We start from the raw sequence: 22,514 nt of genomic DNA on the forward strand, positions 1-22,514 counted from the left end.
AGGTGAACATGAACAGATCTCGCTCAACGAACAGTCACTGAGAAGAAGGCAGCGCATGCTTCTGCTGCCTCGCTCTCATGCAACCACCAGCCGAATCGGCTCGCCCAACGCTTGCACCATCCGTATGTTATTTCCAAAACGGGGCGCGGGCGGTGTACGCACTCACTCGCGCGCACAGCCTTGCGCTGCCATGGCCGGGCCAGCACAGGAAACGCGCACTCCTTCGCCCCTCTCCTTCATGCCTAGCGCTCGCTCGATAACAGGGCTGCGGCTCAACCCTCCCGCCCCCCCTCCCCCTCGCCCTTTTTCCGCTTCCTCGTCTCGCGAGCTTTATCATGTGACCTCTAATAGTGGGCTTGCATCGAGAGCCGCAATCCGTCTTGGCTTACACTCGCACGCTTTCCTTCGGACCCACAACATACAGTGCGCGGGGGTGTGATAGGATCTTATCGCACTTCGACTTTATGCGGAACGTCACGCCGACACCGAACAATTCGGACTTGCTCACGCTAAGCAAAAGATGCGTTTGCGTGAAAACACACTAAACGTTTCTCACTCGGTTGATTTTGATTCATTTTTTTTTCAAATTTTCAAATCCAGGAGTTCTTGATAACTATATGTCATTGCTTTAAACATCCTCTGATGATAATCACTACTGCGCTTATGTAACGTAAGTTATGCAATAATCCCTGCGAGATTCCTGTGATTGTTCGGATCGTGAGTAGGTGGGATGCTTTACCGCAAAGCTCGAGTTTCTTGTGTTCGTACGTGAGAACTATCAGCATAGGCTTGGTCATTCAGCTGTGCATTCGTATGTCATTGTATGCTTAACGTTAGTTTGTCTTGGAGCAAAGAAAAGACTTTGGGATATGAACAATTAAAAACTTGCAAAACATTCATTTCGGCATTCATGTCCTGTGTTGAAAAGATGCGCTATATTCAGCTGTTTGCCAACAGTTCACATGAAAAAGAAAAAAAAGAAAACGTTCGAAGCACAAATCAGTAGAAGACTTCAATGAAAGAAAAACTGTGCACAGTGTTTAAGGTGCCGCGTTGTGTGACCGTCTAAAGGGCACGTGTGTTGTAGACGTAACGTAAAAAATACAATGGTGTTTTGATTAAGAGTTTCCCCCTAAGCGTCCGCTTAAGAGTTAAGTTCTGGAGAATGGTAACAGAGAGGATTGTAATGCACTATATTGTTAGCACATTTTGGGGATGGATACCTAAAGAGTGCTCATATGTTCTGAGAATTTCATCTAAGCAGTACACATGACTTCACTTCTGCTCGGCTCCAATTTTGCAATTGCAGTATGTACGATTACGTGAACAATTAAAATGTTAACTAGTGAGTTCTTCAGGTCCCCCCTTCACCACAAAAACACTTGCACGCACGCACGCACGCACGCGCACATACATAAACGCGCAAGCACAGATATTAGGAAGCAATGGGGAATAAATATTTGGAACAGCTCGTAGTATTGTTTTGTTGCCAGCTGTTCGCTTGCGGCATCTGTAATCAGACTACGTTGTCTTGTCGAAGTTGGTGGAGGGGGTAGGGATCTGCAGAACGGCCTAGCTTTGGAAATGATGCTCACAACTGTCCAGCACCCACGCCACTGATAAAACACGGCAGGATCTGACACCAGTAACGACAACTACAGGGAAAACGAGCGGGCGCGCGCCACAGATACACACGCGTGCAAAGCGCGACCTTCTTCGTTATACGCATCGGATCTGTGAACCCATAATGAATTATCAGAGCGAATTTATTAGAATACTTCCGGATCGACATGTGTGTAATGTGCTGTCATGCAGTTCTTTGCCCGTCCAGGACCACGGATTGTCACTTTGAGGGGAATTACAAACGGCCAGGGAAATTACCTTCAGCATGCGTCGCAGTGTGCGTACACAAAGAGGACATGTCCACTGCATGGTACCCGCGCTCCCAGCTTCTAATTATGACGCAGGACATATCCACGTTTGCTCTCATTTCAGCCTGCCTGCCTTGCTGTTTTGAGACCCCGCTTATTGGGGTTGCCCTCAAATGAAGCAAATTACGTATTAGAGCTATTTTTACTTGTTTGTTCATTTCAGATTGCTTTGGTGCCACCATTTTCCACAACATAGTGTGCGTAGACTCTTGGATGATTTCGAAAAGCCTAAGACCTCCAAGGAGTGTTCCCGGTCAGCTTAAAGGATTCGCGTTGACATTCCACGCTCTTTATATTTTACCTTGTCTTCGCGTTTTCTGCCGACGCTGTTCCATTCTCCCCCCTGGCATGTTTTAGACCTTGAGCTACCGGCTTATTGCCGCGCGTGTATGATCGAACGTAAAAGTTCACGAAAAGGCACAGTATCAGGAATGTCTGAGTGTTGGCGACGTACACAGCCTGTCTTGGAAATCCGCACTCGACGAAAAGAGGCACGGACATGTGGGCGATGATGATGATGAACTGGACTATCTGAAGCGTCGTCAGGTACCTCTTCCACCACAGGTACTTCTGCATTCGAGGACCGAAGCTTGCGAGGAAGTAATACGCGTACATGACTATATGCACGAATGTGTTGAGCGCTATGCCAAGCGCCGGCTGACCTGCGGGCGCAAATCGGCCGTAGAACCAAATGTTGACCACAACGATCGTGTGGTGGATGACGTGAAGGTGAGTCACTTGGTTGAACTTTTTGCGCAGCACGAAGAACACGGTGTCGAGAAGGTCGGCGTAGCGCCACGCGATAAAGATCCAGGCGTACTTATAGTAATCGAGGTGCTCCTCGGGCGAGTTTCCCTCTATTCCTTGGCACCATAGGCTGTACGTGCCTCCTGGCAGATACGTTGGGATGAGAATCATGACGAGGGACACGCAGTTCACGACTACCATGATGACGTTGTAAACGCGTATGACGTTGATGATGCGAAATGGTTCCCTGTTCTTCATCCACCGTGGACCGGCCACCTTGACGAAATATAGATAAGCGGCCACCATGGGAAAAACGAAGAAAGGGTTGAGCACGACGGGGAAGTCCCTGGTTCTGGGATCCGAGATGGAATACAGTTTCTGCATTAGGAAAGTCAGACCGAAGCTCAGCGTCATTTCTTCCTGCCACGCTTGAATTTCCTGGAACGACAAGGCATGATTGAGTGAGGAGAAACTCCTTTCTTCAAGGTAGCAAGCAACGGGGTAATATTGTAAGGTACGTATAATATAAGCTTAAATTAAACTTCACATTGCTATGATTTTCTGCTGTTGCGGCAGACGTATGCTTCAACAGCTGGGGATGAATTTTGTTTCTTTGGCTAGTCTTTAGCATCACATTTTATTTAGTAGAGGATTACAATCAACATAACATCATGGGGTATTAGTCACGTATACATTAAAAGTTTTACAAAAATTTTGCATATTTTTATTGCTCATTCACACAAGCAATGCTTCTTGCATTTTCTTATTGAGGAGGCTAATAACAATACACGAATGCCTCACATAGTATCATATCGCTCTCCTTTCCCCCGTTCCGATACAGACATGAGAAAAATAGAAGCAGTTTAAATTAAGTATAATAGGTATTGAAGTACAAGCAGTGTAGAGAGGAAATGAGAGGCAAGGCGCACAAATTATTCACTTCAATTTTAATATTTGTACGTACACACACGCCCCACAATACACAAGTATATACGCGGCGATCACAATTAAGTTTTGTGGAATTAAAAAGAAAATCGCCTGTTGCATATGATCTTATTATAATCCTTGTACGTGATTGTTAAGAGAGGCAGACACTACTTGCACGAGTAACTGGAACACATGTTTAAGTAATTAAAATAATGCACTAATTAACTTCTTGATTAATTAACTTACGGCGCATATTGCGCTTTAAATATTGTACCCGGTGAGTTTGTCACCTTGGAATTAATTTGCAGAATGACACCAATTTAGAGATATGTGCCATCAAATTCGCCACAAAAATTCACTCTTGGTCCACTTTCTTTTTTAACAAAACACTTTTTTATGAACTTAAGAAGAAAAGTAATTGGAACGCCTACGTATATTGTTCAACACTTTGGGAAATAATATCTTGAAACTGGTATCATCCTGGAAAGTCATTTCAAGTGGAGCCATCTTGAAAACCGGCTAGAAATAGTAAATTACAAAATGTGCCGTTCCGTAAATAATTAAGAAGGTTATTAGTTGATTTTTGTTAATTAATTGAATATGTGTTTAAATTTCTTGTGCATGTCCGCCTTTCTGAACAATCCAGCTCAAACACTGGATTTACGTTATCTGCAACAGGCGATTCTTAAAAATTTCATAGAACTTAAGTACGATCACCCTGTATACATAAAAACAGCTTAAGAAACCAGAATGTGCGACTTAAATTTCATTACAAAGAGAAGACAAAATAACATTAAAGTTTAAATATTTGGCTCAGTAGCAAACCAATAGCAAATTAAACAAAAAGATAATATATGAAATAGGCGCTTATCCTTTTGCTGAACCTTTTTAAACATACCGATCATTGTACTATATTGATGATGCTAGAATGATGGTCCAGAAGACGAACTTTTATATAAAATTTTCTTTGCATGCCATAGTAGGTTCACATTGTACCCTTTTTAAGAAGTATTTACCCATAGTTAAGCCCCTGTTTTTCCAGAGAAAGCTTCGAATAGCTTACTTCAATGTAATTATTGCACATAGCACTTGCTGCTTCCTTACTTACTAGATATATTCTCATACGTTTTTGCACAATATTGCAAACGGGAATCAAACAAGTATTTAGTAGAGCTTTCTTTTTAACCAAATGTCATAACTGTCATAGTTTGCAAGTAAAGCTCATTGAACATGAAATATGGCTTCTGACCTTGAAGTAAGGAGACTAGTTTGTATTTGTTTTCAGCAAAACGCAAGAAAGTTGTGCCATGACTTCATTACGGAACTTAAGATTCGTCTCGTTCTTACTATGCCGATGGTGGCAGGAAATTTGTGCATTTTGTTATTGGTTCTATTTAGTTTGGTTACTCAAAGCCAATCTGACAAATTACGACCCATTCATTAGCAAGCCTCCTAAGAGTATACATGTGCTCACCATTAACAAAAGCTTGTATGATCAGTTAGCAGAATTTTGTTTTGCGTAAATGGAACGTGTAAAATGCAATGCTTGCACACATAATAGAAAAAGAAGCGGCCTAGAAGGGAACCCACTTAATTTCTCCTAAAGGGGACTTTGTATGACGAGTGTTCTTGTGAACACCCGGCGAATGCCGGAGATGGGAATGGAGTGATAGTAATTTGATTTTTAACTATGTATTAGTGCCAGAGTAGCGCCCCTCTCACCGTACTGCATCTTCGAATACAATGTCATGCTAAACAGACCAAACCAGCTGTGTGAAATTGAGGAGTGCGAATACAACGTGTAATGTCTGTTCAAGCATACAAATTATTTTTATTTTTATTTCATGTTTACAGCGTCATCTCATTAATTTTTTTTGTCTTGAAACCATATTGCTTCTCTTTTTCGCGGCATTAGGGATGTAAATATGCAGAAATTAGAAATGAGTGCACGTAACTCTTGAAGATAATCAGAGAGCTCAGATTGGCATGTTGAAATTACCTATCTGCCTCAAATAAAATTAAGGGGGCTCTCGCCATGTTTAGTCTATCAGGAAAGGTACATGATCACAAAATAAGGTCACATGTGCGTGACAAGGGCTTATGCATAAGATCTGCCACTGCTCTTATCGTCGGATCAACTTTTATGTCATTCTCACCGTGCGGAGGCACTTATTAATATTAGCAAAAAGGCTTGCGATATGGTGTGTTGTAGTCGGCCTGATAGAATGCGACTTCACAGTGTTGTGGCTGATGTAAACATATTATTAAATTAAAATTGCCAGTCTAGATTGATTTACTATTCATTATTTACTATATTACTATCGAAATCTCAGCGGATTGTATGATCTCAGTTATATTTCAAAAACAGAAGCTTTCTCACGTTTGGCAGCAAGTCGTATATCGTTTTTCAAACCTTGTGCGAACCATTAAGAGCACTTTCGAACTTTGCTACCTTGTAACGATCTTGTTGGCTTGTAATCTTTTTGTACCCGGTTAACTACTCGAGTTGTCCCGTCTTCACGAAGGCAGTAACGAGGCTGCTTTGTTCTTTGTTCCTCCTTGGAAGCACGGCACTAATCCAAGTCACTCTACATGTTTTGTTCCTTGTCATTACTATAGTAGATGATATTTGGTTAAAATACTTTGAATTGCGTTCCCAAAATCCTTATAAGCAGTAACAGAGTTCGTCTACTGCTAAATATCTGTCCGTATTGTTTTGCTGACTGATATTTCGAAAGTAGTAATGTACTTTCATAACAACTATCTATTTAATACGTTACTGACATACTGACAACGCGTTCTTGATAGGGATGTCAAAAATACGAATATAGACGTATGATTGCTAGCAAAAGTTATTAAAGCACCCGATTCCACTGCATTCGCTTGCGTTGTGAAACACAAGTCAGTAAGTGTTTCGAAAAGACAGGTTGCGCGTGTATACACTGATTACGCTTCGGAGTCAAAGAGAAGGAAACAGTTGCCGAGTACATGCATATCGCGTTACGAATATAAGACATAATTGTTTATTTCCCCTGTAAAAGCAACAGACACGCCAATTTCATTAGAATATTCTAGCTCAGTTAAAAAGAAGAAATATATAGATATGACACCAGAAGGTGGTGCGTAAAGGCTACTATAGCGATAACAGACAACCAGATTATTTTTATGTGAATCTTTAACATAACAATGTACTCCAACATCGTTTCTTTCTTCACTAGATAGCGAGGGACACCTGTATTCTGTAAGTAGCACGTCATATTTGTCGTTAAAGTAGGTTTTAAAAAGAAATACAATGTCGAAGTAATGATCTAACTCTTAACAAAGCTTGCAAAGAAAATGGTGCCTAATCTGTAAACTTGCGCACTCAAGCGCACAATAACAAGCTGGTTCTTGTAACTTAGTACTCTGGATTGGTGCGAGAGATGTTATCACAAAAGCATGCTTCTTGAAAAGTCAAGTTGTTTCAGATTTCCAGAGATTCAGGTCTAAGAAGTATCGGTGGAATCGTTTTGGCCCTGACTGCATTGGCTGATATGGTTTTGAATGGAAGTCAATGAGTGCCTTCATTATCCTATTCAGAGAAGTGCTCGATGTGAAGGTCACCAGGCAGTCTCCTGACGTTGAAAAAAAAAAAAAACTGCCATAGTCATAATGGGGAGACCATGAATATTTAGGGTTAGCCTTCTAGGTAAATTAGTATAAGTGGTTTAGCCCTTCTTTAAGCTCACAAATATCTTGCTGGTCGACTTCTACAGCAAATTTTTCCATCTTTTTTCGGACTTCTAAAATAACAAAATATTGCTCTTTTATCTGAGCAATTACTTGGTTATATTTCTCAGCCATTTCTTGCATTGTTTGTTCAACGCGTGCTCCGTACGATTTCCTCGATTTCATCCAATGCAACAATTTTTCATTTCGCTTACAACGGAATATCAAGTTTACGGCGTATTTCTATTATTTCACGGGAAATGTTCACGTCAGCTACTTTGTGGCTTTTTGTGCTGGTCTTATTGCGTGAGAGGGATTTATCTGAATTAAATTGAAAATGTTAACTATTATGCCAGACGCTTGTCCGCCAACAAGAATTGATATGAAAAACGTTTCGGTAATGAAGCACACTTCACAAACATGCTTAAACAGCCAAAACCAGAAAAAAGGCATGTTCTTCTGTTGCTGCAATTAAACTCAATTACACTAATCAAGTAAATTGAACAGTGCAAACTAAAACAATACGCATAAACAAGAACACGCTAAGATATAATACACAGATACAATACTATATACAATAAATCAGATTGTTAAGGCTTTTGGTGCAGTAAAATGCAGTTAAGCATTACCTCGCAGCCCAAGCAGCGTGTCTACAGAGAAACGGTGATCGTAAAGGAGATCCACTGCTGACCTTAAAGCGCCACTTTGCTGCTATGAGATCCTGTGTTGCATACTCCCGTGAAATGTTACACGTACAGTGGTCTGCCTGAGGCAATCAAGTGATCTGACTGTCTGAACGTCTTCTTGATTAGCACGTTGCACTTTTCAAGCCGGTATTGAGGCAGCTCATTTTCTTTCGGTTCGTACTTAACGTCACTGTCGAGCGATTTCCAAGATTACAAGTGAATTTTTATTTTGAGCATATCAAAGGCCTGGCTAGTGATCGCGGAACAATTTGGTGAAGCCACAAGACATGTTTCTGACACTGTTACTATTAACAGCGATGTATAACACAAAACAAAAAGCAAGATATAAACACTCAGCAGCAACGTCTAGAGTGGGACTAATTGTATCTATATTTATGTACACAAAACAATAAACCAACCTCAAGATATGAAGAATCCTCTAGAAAATGGCCAAGACGGTTCGTTGCCACTGCAGCTTACTGCTTGTGATCACTTCCATCGATGTGGAACTGCTTGAATAGCTGTCTCGCGGTAACGTAAGATCGACGTATAATTGACGCGATGTTCTAGGTGCTTAGCAGTTAAGTACCGGGCTTTAGGAATGACACGTAGCGCGCCATCGGCAACGCCTGAAATCTTGAACACATGTAGGACCTTGTTATCGCTGAAAGGAGAAAACCCGTCGCCACTGCTGCTGAGTGTCTTTGGTCATTTACATCGATGTCAGGCTTCCTTTGTAGCTGTATTACGGTGACGTAGGGTTGACGCGTAATCTACGTAACGTTCTAGGTGGTTGGGAGTTGGGTTTGAGGCTTTGGAATGATATATCGCCAGCCAGCTGCGGCGCCCGTTAACCTCCTGCAAATATGAATAATCTTTAGCTTGGCGCCAAGACGGCTTATTGCTATGCTGCCGAGTGCTTGAAGTGTACTAGTTTTTACTGCATACGCGCTCAATGTATATGCCTTGTTCCATCAACGACGTGATCATAGTCAAGAATATGAGGAATGCGTAACTACCCTTGGTTTACTTTATTACATTCTATTTTTCACAGCTTTACAAGCCAGGGCTGGTCGCTGCTGCACAAACAGTAAGGACAGTATTAATGCTTGTCTCTAATGTGGTCTTTTATTTTCATTTTTTACCCTGTTATCAAAATTCCGTGTTTTAGCATGGCAATCTGGATAACAGCATCGAGCTTGCCTGATCACATGTGCTATCACTCCTTCCTTTTTAGACTAATCGCAGCGGCATTTCCTGCCTGATTCTAGTATTCCCCTCAGCGTTTTCATTACGCTTAGGCTCGAAGACTTTCAGTACACTTGCTGCCTTTACTTCAGAAACACCTTAGGTTTTACGTACCAAAATGTCAATTATGACGCACGCCGTAGTTGGGGACTCCGGATTAATTCTGACCACGCGGTGTTCTTTGACGTACTTCCCATGCACGATACACGAGCGTTTTGCATTCCGCCCCCATTGGAATGTGGCCTCCGCGACCGGTACTGAAACCCCTGTGACCTCATGCACAGCAGCACAGCGCCATAGCTCCAGGGATACTGCGGTAGGTGGACACGCCTTCTTTCTGGCATTGTATGAAAATCCCTGTGCAAGTCCGGGCCATGCCGCTTCATTTGCCTACCAGGAAAGCGACTTAATGAGCGGCACATTTGCCTAGGAAACGTCCAAACTAGCGTCGTGGTCCTAGAATGCGAAGGATGGGGAAGGAAAGAGAAAGCCGCAGACAATAACTGGTTCTCGTCCCTTTCTCTTGTGCACGTGCCACCCTCAATCACACTGGCTGAATGCATAGTGTTAAGCCTGCCAGCGCTTGAATGCTGAAGAAAGTGACGCCAGTCACGGCCAGTTGTTTTCGTTGCGCTGTACTCGCTTTTTCCTTGTACGGCATGACCGGGTCGCACGGGCTCTCTGTCCTTCTTTTTCTTCTTTCTTTTTGCCGGAGGAAGTACTACGAAAGTACACCACACTGCAAGCTTTGGGAAATTTGCCGCTTGTGGCAAAAGGGACACGAGGTATACCGCGCAACGTGACTGCACTCCTGTCATAGACTATGTTGTGGGACGCTTCTGCATATTAATCCTTGCGCTGCAATGCTATAGGAATAGAAAAGGACAGTTTTTGCTTTTTACGCACCGACTTTCACTTCTGTCCTGACAAGTTGAAGAAATAGTTTCGCTCTCGTCGTAGGCGCGTTCGCTTTTAAATCTTAAGTACTAGTTCAAACTATTGCTACATTCATTGAGTTTTGTTGTTTCTTCCACTAGAAACGCCCGCAATTGTGTCACCGGCTTTATTAGGAGCATTAATAGTAAAATGTTGAAAGAAAAGTGGCACGGTACTTAAAAAAGGGAACCATAAAGAAACACACATCACGTCCGAGTATCTCTAACAGGATATTTAAAAGTCGTACCATACGTTTTCTGAGCGGTAAAGATTAAAAAGCTGCTGTCATCTACAACTCCTGCGCTCTAGCTAGTGAGTTTGGTCAGTCGAGTGGAAAGGCTGAGCCCGAAACCTAATTGCTACCCGCCTGGTGCTCCAACTACTACCTGCTGCTGAGCACCAAGGTGCGGCTTGGTTTCCCGACCACGGTGGCCGCATTTCGATGGCGACGACTGAGTGACTGAATAAACTTTTTTTCCGAGACCAAGCTGTTGATGCCCGGAAGTGGGCGGCCACCCTATTCCAGGTAGCCGTGGCCCTGCGCTGATAGCCTGGGCTTCTTCACCAACCAAAGTTGGTCCTCAGGTTTTGGGCTCGTCGGCTGTGCCTTCCACTGATCTTCTTTTGCTGCTTAGATGGGCGTTGTCCGCGGATTCTTTTTGTATTCCCAGACCATGTGGTAAAGGTGTTTGGTGTATTGCAGAATTGGCTGTTTCTTGTAAATGTTGAGGGGCACATCGCGCGTAGTATAGAGTGCCGTAGAGGTGACTGCCCATCTGAATTCGGCGTAGTACGACGGCTTCTCTGTTAAGCTTGCACTGTGGTGGTGGCGGATATTCCATCCTGTTGTTCTTGTAAGGTTCTAGAATGTTGTAGTATTTGTTTTGTATCATTTGGTCTTGGTTTCACAGTAGAAGATGTCCCGGTAGGAATTGTCCGGCGTACATGTTCTCGGGCGGCAGCGTGAGCCGCTTGGTTTGCCACTAAGGATTCGTCTCCCGGGGTGAAGACAACGTACGTTTCAGGGATGTCTTGGCTGTTGATGATGTTGAGTGCATTCTTGCTAATTCTTCCTGTCCGAAAATGGCGACAGGCTGCCTGCGAGTCTGTGACGACGGTGACCGGCACGTCACATCGGCAGGGCCGTATGACCATTGCTATACCGACCTGTTCGGCTACCTCAACGTCCCTAGCAAATACTGATGCAGCTGCTATCTCTTCGTTCTGCAAAGATGGTTACGCAGGCAACATACCTCCTTGCCTTGTATCTGGTGGCGTCCGTGCACCATATTTCTGCCTTGTTGCTTTCTTTGTTTAGCATTTTTTATAGCGCGGTGGCTCGCGCTTGTCTTCTCTTTTTGTTGTATTCTAGGTGCGCGTTTCTTAGTACGGGTGCTACGTACATATTCGCTCTCAGAGTCGGGTGCACGTTGTGGACTGTTGTGTTTTTCTTCGGCAGCGTACCCAATTCTTCTGAGGAGAGCTCTACCGGCAGAGGTAAATTTTAGTATTTCGATTTATTTCTTGTGAGCCTCCACCAATTCTTCCCAGGTATTATGTACTCTGAGTTTCAGCAGTTTTTTTGTTGACGTGGTTGGTGGTATTCCCTTTGCCAATTTGTATGTCTTCCTTATCCATATGGTCAACTTAATTTTTTTGACTATTTTTTTCATATCTAAGTACGTTGTACCGTAGGTGATTCTGCTGGTGAACAATGCTAGCATGAGAATTAGGGGTGTCTTGTTCCGTTAATCCGTGTCTTCTGTTTGTGACCCTCTTCACCAGCTGTGTAACCTGCGTGATCGCTTTTTGAAGTTGGTGTAATGTGGCAAGCCCCGCTCCACCCTTCTGGACGACTATTCCAAAGATACAAAGTGTATCTCGGCGAGTACCAAGCGGTTATAGGATGGTGGGTTAAGGGGCAGAGGTATGGTTTTATAAAAAAATGTATTCGTTTAAAGAGGAATTTGAAGAATAAAATAATAAATTATTTATACGGTAGTTACAGGGTTGTGATGGAAAATAAACAATAGCGGGGATTAGAGAAATGACTTCCAACTTTTTCTTTTTTGTGATGTACGTTACTTTCTTTCTGTATAATGTATTGCATGTTGTTGATTTAGAGAGAGAGAGAGAGAAATATTTATTGACAAACGATTTACGTGCAGTGGTCGGAGACCCTTTAGTCTAAGGCCCCGCTGCCCTCGGCCGCCCGCTTGACCTGTCTTATGAAGGACTGTTGACCCGCCAGGTCTGAGCTGGTTAGCTGTGCCTCCCATGGCTCCATCGTGTGGTGTGTTGATTTATAATTAAGTACGTGGACATACTTTAGGGCTGTCAGGCTTCCCACGTATAAGTACCCTATTGCGAAAACCAGCGTCTCCCAGCGTCTTCCAGCGTGAAACCAGCGCGCTTTTTGGCGCTGGGTCGCACTGGGTACGCTGGCACTCGCTGGGACTAACTGGGACACCAGTGAGAACGCTGGATAAGAGCTGGGTTACACTGGAAGAGACGCTGGTTCCAGTGCCATCACACTGGGGCGCACTGGTTTGTGCTGTACAGGCGCTGGTTCTCGCTGCAGTTCGCTGGTTCGCACTGGAAACTGCGCTGGTTGTGTTTGTGCCGCGCTGGTTCTATACGCATGGACGAGCGCTGCTGAATATTTAATACTTAATTTATACAATTTTATCGCTTGATACTAGTCTCTTGTCCTAAATAACGCTATATCTTGGGGTTATCAAACCCTATTTCGTGTCCCAGCTTTGAATAAAGGTGCTTGAGCTGCCCATGTTTATTCATGCGCACTTGAAACTGAAAATCACTTTCGCTTTTTTTATTTTCCCTTTGGACTTGGCGGATAGCTAAATTCTTGAACGAAACCACGTAAACGCAGAGGACGCCGCGTTTTTAAGTAGTTCGCACGTAACGTTTGACTGGGAATTGTCGCAGTGTTGTGGAGTGGACATGAAATGCAGAAGTCGTTCAGACGCGCGACGGACCCCGAGTTCGAAGCTTATCGCTTAATGATATTATCGCACCGATAACAAAGCTGAAGTGATTCGTGCGCTTCCACTTTCCCTATTGTACTGAAAAAAGTTTTGAGACTAAAATACGCACTTCTTAGCTTTCGCCAGCTACCCGCGCCGAGATCGGTCCCCACCGAAGCTTAGGCCTAGCGTATCAGCCGAGTCCGTCCTCACACTATCGGCGCGTCTAGGCTCAGGTATCAAGAAATATAACAAGGATAAATCACTCTATATTTAAGCGTTCGCATCGGTGTTCTTAAATAAACAATTTTTTCATGTGTACAGTGTCAGCACAAGAAGCGATGACCGCTGATGTGACGCGTCATAAACACAGGTATATGCGCTATCGCCGAAGGCTCCCAGCACTAGCCTGCGCTTCTCGGACGAAGATATATGACTAGACAGGCGTGTTGACTGAAAGGCACCACTGAACTAAGGAAACGTTGCACATCCTTTGCGTGAAGAACAAGAAACGGCTATCGAAATCGGCAGAAACAGCCCATACAGCGTCCCGGGTCGGCGGTTCATTTAGGACTTTTTTCGAAGTTAAAATAGCGATCGCAAGTGAAAATCGATGTTCTGGCACTTCCAAGCATACTGCTGAATACGGACAGCAACCTTTTCTTTCTGGTACAGGCGTGAGTTTAAGTTGCTGGGCGATAGCGCATCAACCATGCCTGCACAAGACATAACTTTGCGAAACGAACTGCTTCTCGGCTTTGACATGGTAAATTACGCTCGTGTTTCCGTCTGTTCGCGTGGCGTAGTGGTAAGGTGTCGGGCTTCGGATCTGTAGGCCGGACGATCGAATCCTGGTCGTAGCAGTTTTATTTTTTGCGTTTTTTTTTATTGCACTAAAACGCTCCTTGTTGCTTTCTATATTCAAAAAAATATATACGGCGTCCATGCATCGCATATTTAACGCGCTAGAGCTGTTTTTCGCGCGAGTAGCCAGTGCCTCCCAGTACGCTGCGCGATCCCAGCGCCCCAGCATCCAGCGCGCTGCACTGGGCCCATAATCAGGCGCACTGGGTCCCAGTGGCACTGGGTTTTGCAATAGGGTAGGCAAGATTTATTCAGCTAAAATGTATAACAATATGGAACCTTTTCTTGCAGTTGTTTGGCCAAATTGTTATGCTAATTCTTTTCTTTTTAGTTCGAGGTTGTTCCACGTTTCGCTCCTTGGATTTTTTCGATTCAGGCAACCTTCGTGCAACATGTTTATTTTCGTTAGTGGGGTATCGAGGTGACGGGGCGTTGTGGTCAGCATGGTAAGTTTTTAGAACTTGTGCAAAGCAGTCACATTTTCTGTTTTCGTCATTCAGTAGGACAACGCCCTAACACCCACCTGCCTGGCGTCTCGGCCGGTGGCGTTTGAGATTGCCTTTAAATTTAACGTATCTTGACATCGTTCTTTAATTTTTGTTATTTATTATTTGTAATTGTTATTTTGTTATTTAATTATTATTTAGGCCTGAGGTGATGAGGCAGTTGTGCTTAAAGCTTCCTAATATCACATAGGGTGAGTTGTTTTAAAAACCCGGCCAGAATGCACATCGCTGCATTGGAAGCCCTTACATGGGAGGAGAGACAATCGCATAGCTGAGGGAAATGAGCGATGCCTTGTCGAATTATGTTGCTATAAGTATCGTAGAGCTTAGGGTGAGTAGATGCGCTGCTTGTGCTCTTTGGTTTAGTTGACGACGATTCTGCCTCATTCAAATACATGTAAAACGCAGAAGTGCTTTTATGAAACTACCGCCTGACCGATTCAAATTAAGTTTGTTGCATTTGAGAGAGCAAGTTAAATTTTAGTGACTGCAACAAGAAGAATTTTAATTTACGGGTGGAATTTTTATGAAGATTGCCAGAAATCGGTCCGTCTAAAAAAAATACAAGCACGCACTTTACGAATTCGTAACTCGGCGCCGAAGACGGGTATCTCAGTTCTAAAACTCCATCTATTAGAGCATATAAAGCGGACGAATTAGGTATAAAAATTTCAACTTGAAGTTCTCACAATGTTTGCGAGGGTTTCGCAAAAGTCTTGCTCACAATTTAGTGGTATAATTTATAGCAGTATATAAGAATCACCTATATTCGCTTTCGCTGTTTTAATGAGTAATGTTTACAGAATTGCGATACCGTTTTCTTTTTATCGCTGAGTTATAGTTGCGAACTTGATAGTCTCGTTTTTCTAAATCTCGCAGTTTTCAAGAATGTTTAATAAAAAGTTTACGGCCTAAATAAAATTTATGCTTGCTACCGTCTTGAAACATCATTAACTATCGCGGAAATGACATCGGTCGATAGCAGGAAGCACACTGGACAGGACGCTACACTTCAATTGAATTTTTACCACAAATAAACATAAGATTCACGTGACGCGCAGAAGCTAGAGGCAAGGAAGCAACATTCATTTTTCCCTTTCCCGCTTTAACATGTTGCGATAGCTCCTGTATTAGAGGGGGAAGGGAAAAATGAATGTCGCTTCCTTGCGTCCAGGTTCTGCGCATCACGTGATCCTTATGCCGAAAGGGCAACTTTCTCCGGCACAAAAAAGCACTCCGGCGCTCCACGCGTGCACTCGTCCCTCCGCGAGGATCGGACCTTCCCGGCGGCTTAAGTCGCCGGGAAGGAGGTTGCGCTCAGGAGAATCCCTGCAGGAGCTGCCTTGACTCCCGCCATCCGGGCCCCTTGGACGTCCGCTGTACAGCCTCCCCCCATTGGTCCGCCCGTTGTGCACTGCCCCAGCCACAGAGGCAACGCTGAACCACCTCCTGGACCTCTGCACAGGCTGCTCCTGGATGAAGTCCAGGAACGGCGTGTCCGGAGGTCCGTGCAGAGGTCTGTGCAGAGGTTCGTGCCAAACAGAGCTACATTTCTTTATATAATTTATGCCGTAGGGCATATTGGCGCCAATAAAATAGTAAAAAAAAAGATGCATCTTATGTTTCTTTGTAGTAAAACTTCAATAGAAGTCTGGTGTCCTGTCCTGTGTGCATCTTGCTGTCGACCGAATTCTTTTTCGCGGGAGGTAATGATGTCGCAAGTGTGTAATAAGCCTTGAGGCAAATGGTCAGGGATGGTTTCTCGCACAGGGAGGCTGCCGCTAAGGTGCGACGTCGACGTTCCCGTCGCCGGAGATGTAGGAAACCCACTGCTATTGCTAAGGATGCACCTCGTCCACTGACAGTCCACAAACTTCCGCATACAACTAGCAATAGTAGCAATGAGGTTCCTCAGCAGAAAGTCTCCAATATCATTGCCTCATTAGAGGAGTGGCCGCCATTGCCGCGGCTAGATCCACCAGCGTAGCGACAAGATGTAGTACGCTCGCCGAATCATGCTTCACCTTCTGGCAGCAACCAAGACGACGACAAACAAGTTGTCATCATGATAAGGGCCCTTATGAACACGCTACGAGTACTACTGACTGCCATACACACTCCGGTGGCTCAAGGCGCACTTCAAATACTGGATGCCCTGAAGCCGGTACTGTCCCGTATTGAGAAGCACCATGGCTGCTCCTCTACATGGCAGCCAGCCGGTACTTACACTGGCTAACCTCCCTGTCTTTTCTCCCCTTTGTCTCCTCCTCATTAGACGCAGCAAGTGTCATCAAATATGGTGCTGTGTTTGGTGCGCAAAATTAACGATTTTTACATTTGCATATACTTAAATAGGAGCCCAGGCTTGTGCTAAAGTAATAGCTCTCACAAGTCGGCTTTAACGCGTCAACTTGCCTCTTATTTCTCTCGTTAAAGCTTGGGTTGTTGTAGTCAGTAAACAGTTATTGACGAAAACAATGGTTCACTATTTTGCTAGAGCAGCCTTAAGTGCAGGGGACTGTGCAACAGATGCACGAAAGAAACGTTTGAACAGAAATCGGCTACTCACAGAGTCGGCGCTGCGCACAGCTGGTTGTCCTTGTTTACCTGTTTTGCGAGCTATCACACGTGACTCTAGCAAAATGAAATGATGCCACTGCCTGACGTTATGCTAAGCCTCATATGATAGCTCGCTCTTCTTACGCCTCTTTTTACGCACTGAACTGCAGCCAAGGGATACCCGAAAAAAATTTCGGCGATCCCTCTGGCATCCACCCGGGCCGAAAACCGGCTAGCAAATGAATGCCAACCTTTTGATTTGTGCCGTCGGCGACGCAGCTTCTGAGACAAAAGACGCATTTCATATGACGAGGAAACGAATGACAAACGACAATTTCGTCAATGTTGGCAGGCCATAATGATGAGTAGTAGTGAAGTCCGAGCAACGTACGTACGCCTTGCGTTTATTCTATTTCGAGAGGCAGCTGCCTCGGGGAGACGTGACTTCCTGTCCGATGATTGGCAAAAACGGAGCAAATCAAATAAGCAAACTTGGTCTGAGCGGAGTGAGGTAGTAGCACCAGGGTTATAAGTCACTAGCGTGATTTGGTGACGATGTGCAAGGTATGTTATTAAAACACAAAGAATGAAAGTTTTGAAACGAGGTGAATTAAGAGGCGTGTGGACGTAACGTTTTCGGCGTGCAGTCAGGGACCAGGGGAAAAAAAGAAAAGAAACGAAGATGCTCGCGAACACGCAAACGCTGTTCAGAAACACGCAAGCATGAATGCACGAAAGCGCTTTATGAGGGAACCACGGCGGGCCTCGCTTCCGCCTTGGTGGTAGGGGTGGTACGTTTTTAGAACACGGCAAAAATGACTAAACAACTACAGGGAGTGCAAACAGGAAGGAGCTTTTACTATGGCGTGTGTCCTTTGGCCTGCCATCTGGCTTTCGCCTGTGAAGTACACTTTCTTTCCTTTTTCTACTTCAGCATAGACTTTTAAAAAATGAGAATTGGGAGGCTCTTTGAATGCCTTCGACAGTTACTCGCTATAGTTCGTCGTGTGATTACTCCTCATATAATCGGAGTGAGATGAGGACTGGAAAGGTAGGAAAGTCGACAACGGAAAAAAAATCTGGGGCCGAATTCACGATGCTTTTTTCGTTCATAAGTGGTTTTTGCCATTGTCTGGCTACCATCGCTAATAATATGTTTGACATTAAGATTAGCTGAAATTTTCTCTTACAGGCGTTTCTAGCGTAACTCTTTTGTGAATACAGAACCTGCTTTTCTGCCCTACACAGGGGAAAGGCAGTAGGGGGATCAACGAATAAGTTAACAGAAAAATGTGAGTTTGTGTATGGGTCTATTCGATGCCAGGAGCCTCGAATGGGCTCTGTTGCTGTTATTATTCAGGAAAAATAAAACGCGCCGAGAAAAGTGATAACGATGCTTTACATTTATACCAAAACGTAGTAACTGTAGTACATTTCGTCAAGGGGCTCTGGCACCCAAAACCTTTCTTCCGCCACAAGAGTAAGGTGCGCGGTGCGAATGTTAGAAATATTTAGCGTAAATTCCACACTTGGCAGTGTGACACATCCTAAGCTATTTCACGGTTTGGTCGGCAGAGGGGCCGGACCTTTTGCAGTGGCTCGTGTAATTCTTGTCCTCAAGGTGCCATGGTTATTCAGAGGTGACTACGTCGTTCCCTCTACGGCGTGTGAAAGTGTAAGCATTGAGGAAACTAAAATCATACCAGCTGCAGCCTGTTCTCTTCTCCGGAAGCAAGGCTGTTCTGCAATTACTACAACGAGAATTATCCCGTTACAAGGGCGTTCAAGGTGTATGATACGTACTGTAGATTACGTATCATAGACTGCAACATCGTGCTTCAGTGTCTACCCTCACACATCGGCGTAGCATTGAAGGAGGGTGCAGAGAATTTTGCACGTTTTGCAAATATAATCCTGGACGTATGAAGAAGGCTCGTCAGGACACAAAAATGGTGAGGTAGCAAGCTGTAGTAATCCACTTTCGTTCGTTTTCTTCACAGCTGCAACTTCGAGTGACTAAGGATTTAAAAGCAAGAAAAGCTTGCCTCGTCTATCGCATGCACGCAGGGTATGCGCGAACTGCGGTGCGCCGGTGTGAGCGGGACTTAAGTGTGTCATCTTCATGTGCGCTGTCAAGCTCTCGGTGACATTGACTATTATTTGCTACACTGTCCTGAATTTGATGCAATCTCAAATGTGCTAATAGGACTGAAGCTTAGAAAGGCTCGGTACATTTTCATTTCATTTCATTTATTGAAGCCTTAAAGGCCCGGAGGCATTACATAAGGCGGGGGCAAACAAAGTATGAGGAACTCATCACGCTAAAGAGGGAAAAGAGGAAGGAAAGATAGCCGAAGAATAGAAACGGAAACAACGCTCAGGAGGGAACCGAGCAAGCAGTAGTAACATCAAAATCACTGTAAAGAAACCATAATATACAACAAAATATATAGTACATAAATACTATTAAAAACATATTATGCGTGAGAACGAATTATTATCAATTAATTACATAAAAGGGGTCAATAAGCAAATGCATTTGAGACGAACCATTCTAGGTGTAGTAGATAGTTAGGCATAAGGCAAGTGAGGCATTCTACGCTTCAGTATATCTATTAATACTTTGCTTCTTTCTCTACTTTGTTACCACTTTAGCTCCCCCTCCCCTCTCTCCCCAGTGTAGGGTAGCCAACCGGATCTTTTTCTCTGGTTAACCTCCCTGCCTTTCCCCTTTCCTCTCTCTCTCTCTCTCTCTCTCTCTCTTTCTCTGTCTCTCTACGTCGATATGCTGTTTCTGCGAGGACTTTGGGTATTTTGGAGGGAAGTGTTCCCGCTCTTTCTTAATTTCTTCCATCACACCGAGTTACGGTACTGGATTGTGAATGGTGAGTTGTGTGGGCGGGAAAGCAGGGTAAAGGGGATGGTGCGCAGCGCGTTGTGTCCCGAATGAACTCCGCGCCCGCTTAATGGCGCAACATCCGGCACGCGTCGGCACGCGTGGGCGCGCCTACGCGACAATGCGTCGCATCACGCCCGTTGGACGAAAAGGGCAGGCAACCACATGACACAAGCGGGAACGCTTGCTCCTCGGCTACGACGCAGTGTCACTTGATCTTTGTATCTCAAACCACCCAAGCACGGCGTAAAATACGGTGCTGTCGAATGAGCTGAAACCAATAGAGAGTTCTAGAATAGGGGCCCCAAACGTTTTGGGGCCCCAAAGAAATAGCGCCGAAGCCACTGCGCATGCCCGAGACGCAAACTGCGTTTGGGTTTTGCGTTGGGAACGCTATTTCACCGATTTAGCGGGATCTCAAATAGCGTTCCCAAAAGCTTTGCGTCAACAAACATGGCGGCACCCATCGAAGCGACGGCTCTAACCTAGCACCAAACTGGGTTCGATTCGCGGTAACGCGTGAAGTTCGCAAGCTAGGAGAAGTGACTGCAGTTATCGCTTTCTCTCAACTAGCGTGTGTTATGAAGATTGATTCATCAGACGCCGCTGATTCCGAATTCGCGTGTGGATCTTATGGCTCTTAGGCCTAACACGGCTAAGCTTGGCTGGTGAAGGCACGTAAAGTTGGTTTTGTTGCTCAAAACTAAGCACAACTAATTGTTTGCTGCTTGAAGAATAGCCTGTAAATTGTAATTAAACGCGAATACACGCAAGTGAACATTACTATTCATATCATAAAATGGTATATTTTATTTATTTATTTTTAATCGTTTTTTCTTAGATGCCATAGTGGCGCTGTCAGCGCAGGGCAAAGCCGGAAACGCAAAGCCCTATTCTAAAACTCTTCACTCCTGCGTGCCCCAACGCTAACACCCGCAAAGCTCTTTGGCGACCCAAAGTATTGGGGCCCCTATTCTAAAACTCTCTAATAAGTTCATGACCTGTAAGCCAGCTAGCAGGTTTCGTAGACATAAAGAGCCCGTTTGATTATTGAATTTATGCCTGCCACAATTGTTTTGTCTTTTTGAGTGTTCGCACCAACAAAAGTATCCACTAGTAATCGACATCGGCACTGGCGTTCACGTCGACGACGGTGACATTGGGACAACGTTTGGGAGACACAGTCGATACAGCCACCTTTGCCCCCGAGATGAGGGAGAGAGAGAGAGAAAACAAGGATAGGAAAGGCAGGGAGGTCAACCAGAACAGCATCCGGGTTGCTACCCTACACTGGGGGTGGGGGAAAGGGGAATAGAAAAAGGAAGAAAGGAAGAGAGTAAGCACTGAGTACGTGTGGGAGGGACACCACTATAAACGGTCTCTTAAACCGGTGCACTTCAAGTACTGCACTAGTGCACGAATCGCTTTTCGAGCCAGTGATGGGTGTGGCCATGGTCCGAGTATTTTTTACTCGATGAACGGTCTCGAGTCCAGTCGGCGTAAAGTTGCCCTCAGAGAGTGGCGTTGGACATCGTAGCGAGGGCAGGTACACAATAGGTGCTCGATGGTCTCCTCGCACCCACAGGAGTCTCACATCGGGCACTCGGCCATTCCCATACGGTAGGAGTAGGCGTTCGTGAACGCGATTTGCCCCCGAGATCACCAGGGCATGCATGTGCAATTGCTTTGCCCACACCTGTTCACGACGAGGCCAGCAGTATGGTATGAAGAACTTTATTTAGATCCTGAGGGACCTGTCTGGTTCTGATGCGGGCCGCTTCCACGCCAGAACAGAGAGGCCGAGCCCCTCTGCCGTCACATGGGCCCTCTGGTCAGCCCTGAGTTGGTCCGCCAGCCCTTCACTGTGCAGCATCCGCTGGCACCACTGTTCACCTTGAGAACCATCGCCGGCCAACGCCAAGCAGCGCAAAGCATGTGTTCTAAATCGAGCAAACCCCCACACTTACTACAATTGACTGAAACCCCGCAGTCCGGATTAATTCTATTCATGACGACCCGGTTAGGGTACGTTCATGTATGCAGAAGTGTCCAGGAGAAATAATCTCCTCCTGCTCATGACAATGCTGTTGCTGCTGTTGCTGCTGAAAAAGCGAAAACTGAGACGCGAGCGGCGGTGTCCGCGCCGTTTGTGGGTTTGTCCTGTTCTTTTGGCGCGCAAGAAGGAAGGCCTATACCGCGCCACGGTAAGTTGTCTAGTTGATTCGTGCTACGGATTGAAGTTGACGTATTCTCTTAAACGACGCACCAGAAAATAGGCATACCCACCACTCTTGCTCTTCGGCTATAACGTCGTGCAACTGAACAGGGGCTTCCGGGGCTCTAACACACTTGATAAACAGCGTTAGAGCAGAGCAATTGCCCGCAGCTTTGGCAAGGCTGCGCCCACCTGCAGCAAGGAACACTCCTCCTCCTCTATGCCGAAAGCAGCGATATTCATATCACCGCAGCAAGAAAGTGCTTGCGTTACCGGCGGTAGTTAGGCAATAACCGATTGAGCA

The 22,514-nt window shown here is 44.9% G+C and overlaps 1 protein-coding gene and 1 long non-coding RNA gene across 2 annotated transcripts in view; one reads left to right on the plus strand and one right to left on the minus strand.

Annotated features, from left to right (window-relative positions):
- The window catches only part of LOC135898704 (uncharacterized), a 183,162-nt gene that overhangs the window by 87,679 nt on the left and 72,969 nt on the right, over nucleotides 1-22,514 (plus strand). The gene's annotated exons all lie outside the window — the stretch shown is intronic.
- LOC135898699 (very long chain fatty acid elongase AAEL008004-like) lies at nucleotides 1,042-8,542 on the minus strand. The gene is made up of 2 exons (XM_065427798.1): nucleotides 8,419-8,542; nucleotides 1,042-3,116 (listed from the first exon to the last, which is right to left on the minus strand). The coding sequence occupies exon 2, from the start codon at nucleotides 3,090-3,092 to the stop codon at nucleotides 2,229-2,231; it is 864 nt and encodes a 287-aa protein (XP_065283870.1). The 5' UTR covers nucleotides 3,093-3,116; nucleotides 8,419-8,542; the 3' UTR covers nucleotides 1,042-2,228.

Source organism: Dermacentor albipictus, chromosome 3 (genome assembly GCF_038994185.2).
Source record: "Dermacentor albipictus isolate Rhodes 1998 colony chromosome 3, USDA_Dalb.pri_finalv2, whole genome shotgun sequence".
In the NCBI taxonomy this organism is placed as follows: domain Eukaryota; kingdom Metazoa; phylum Arthropoda; class Arachnida; order Ixodida; family Ixodidae; genus Dermacentor; species Dermacentor albipictus.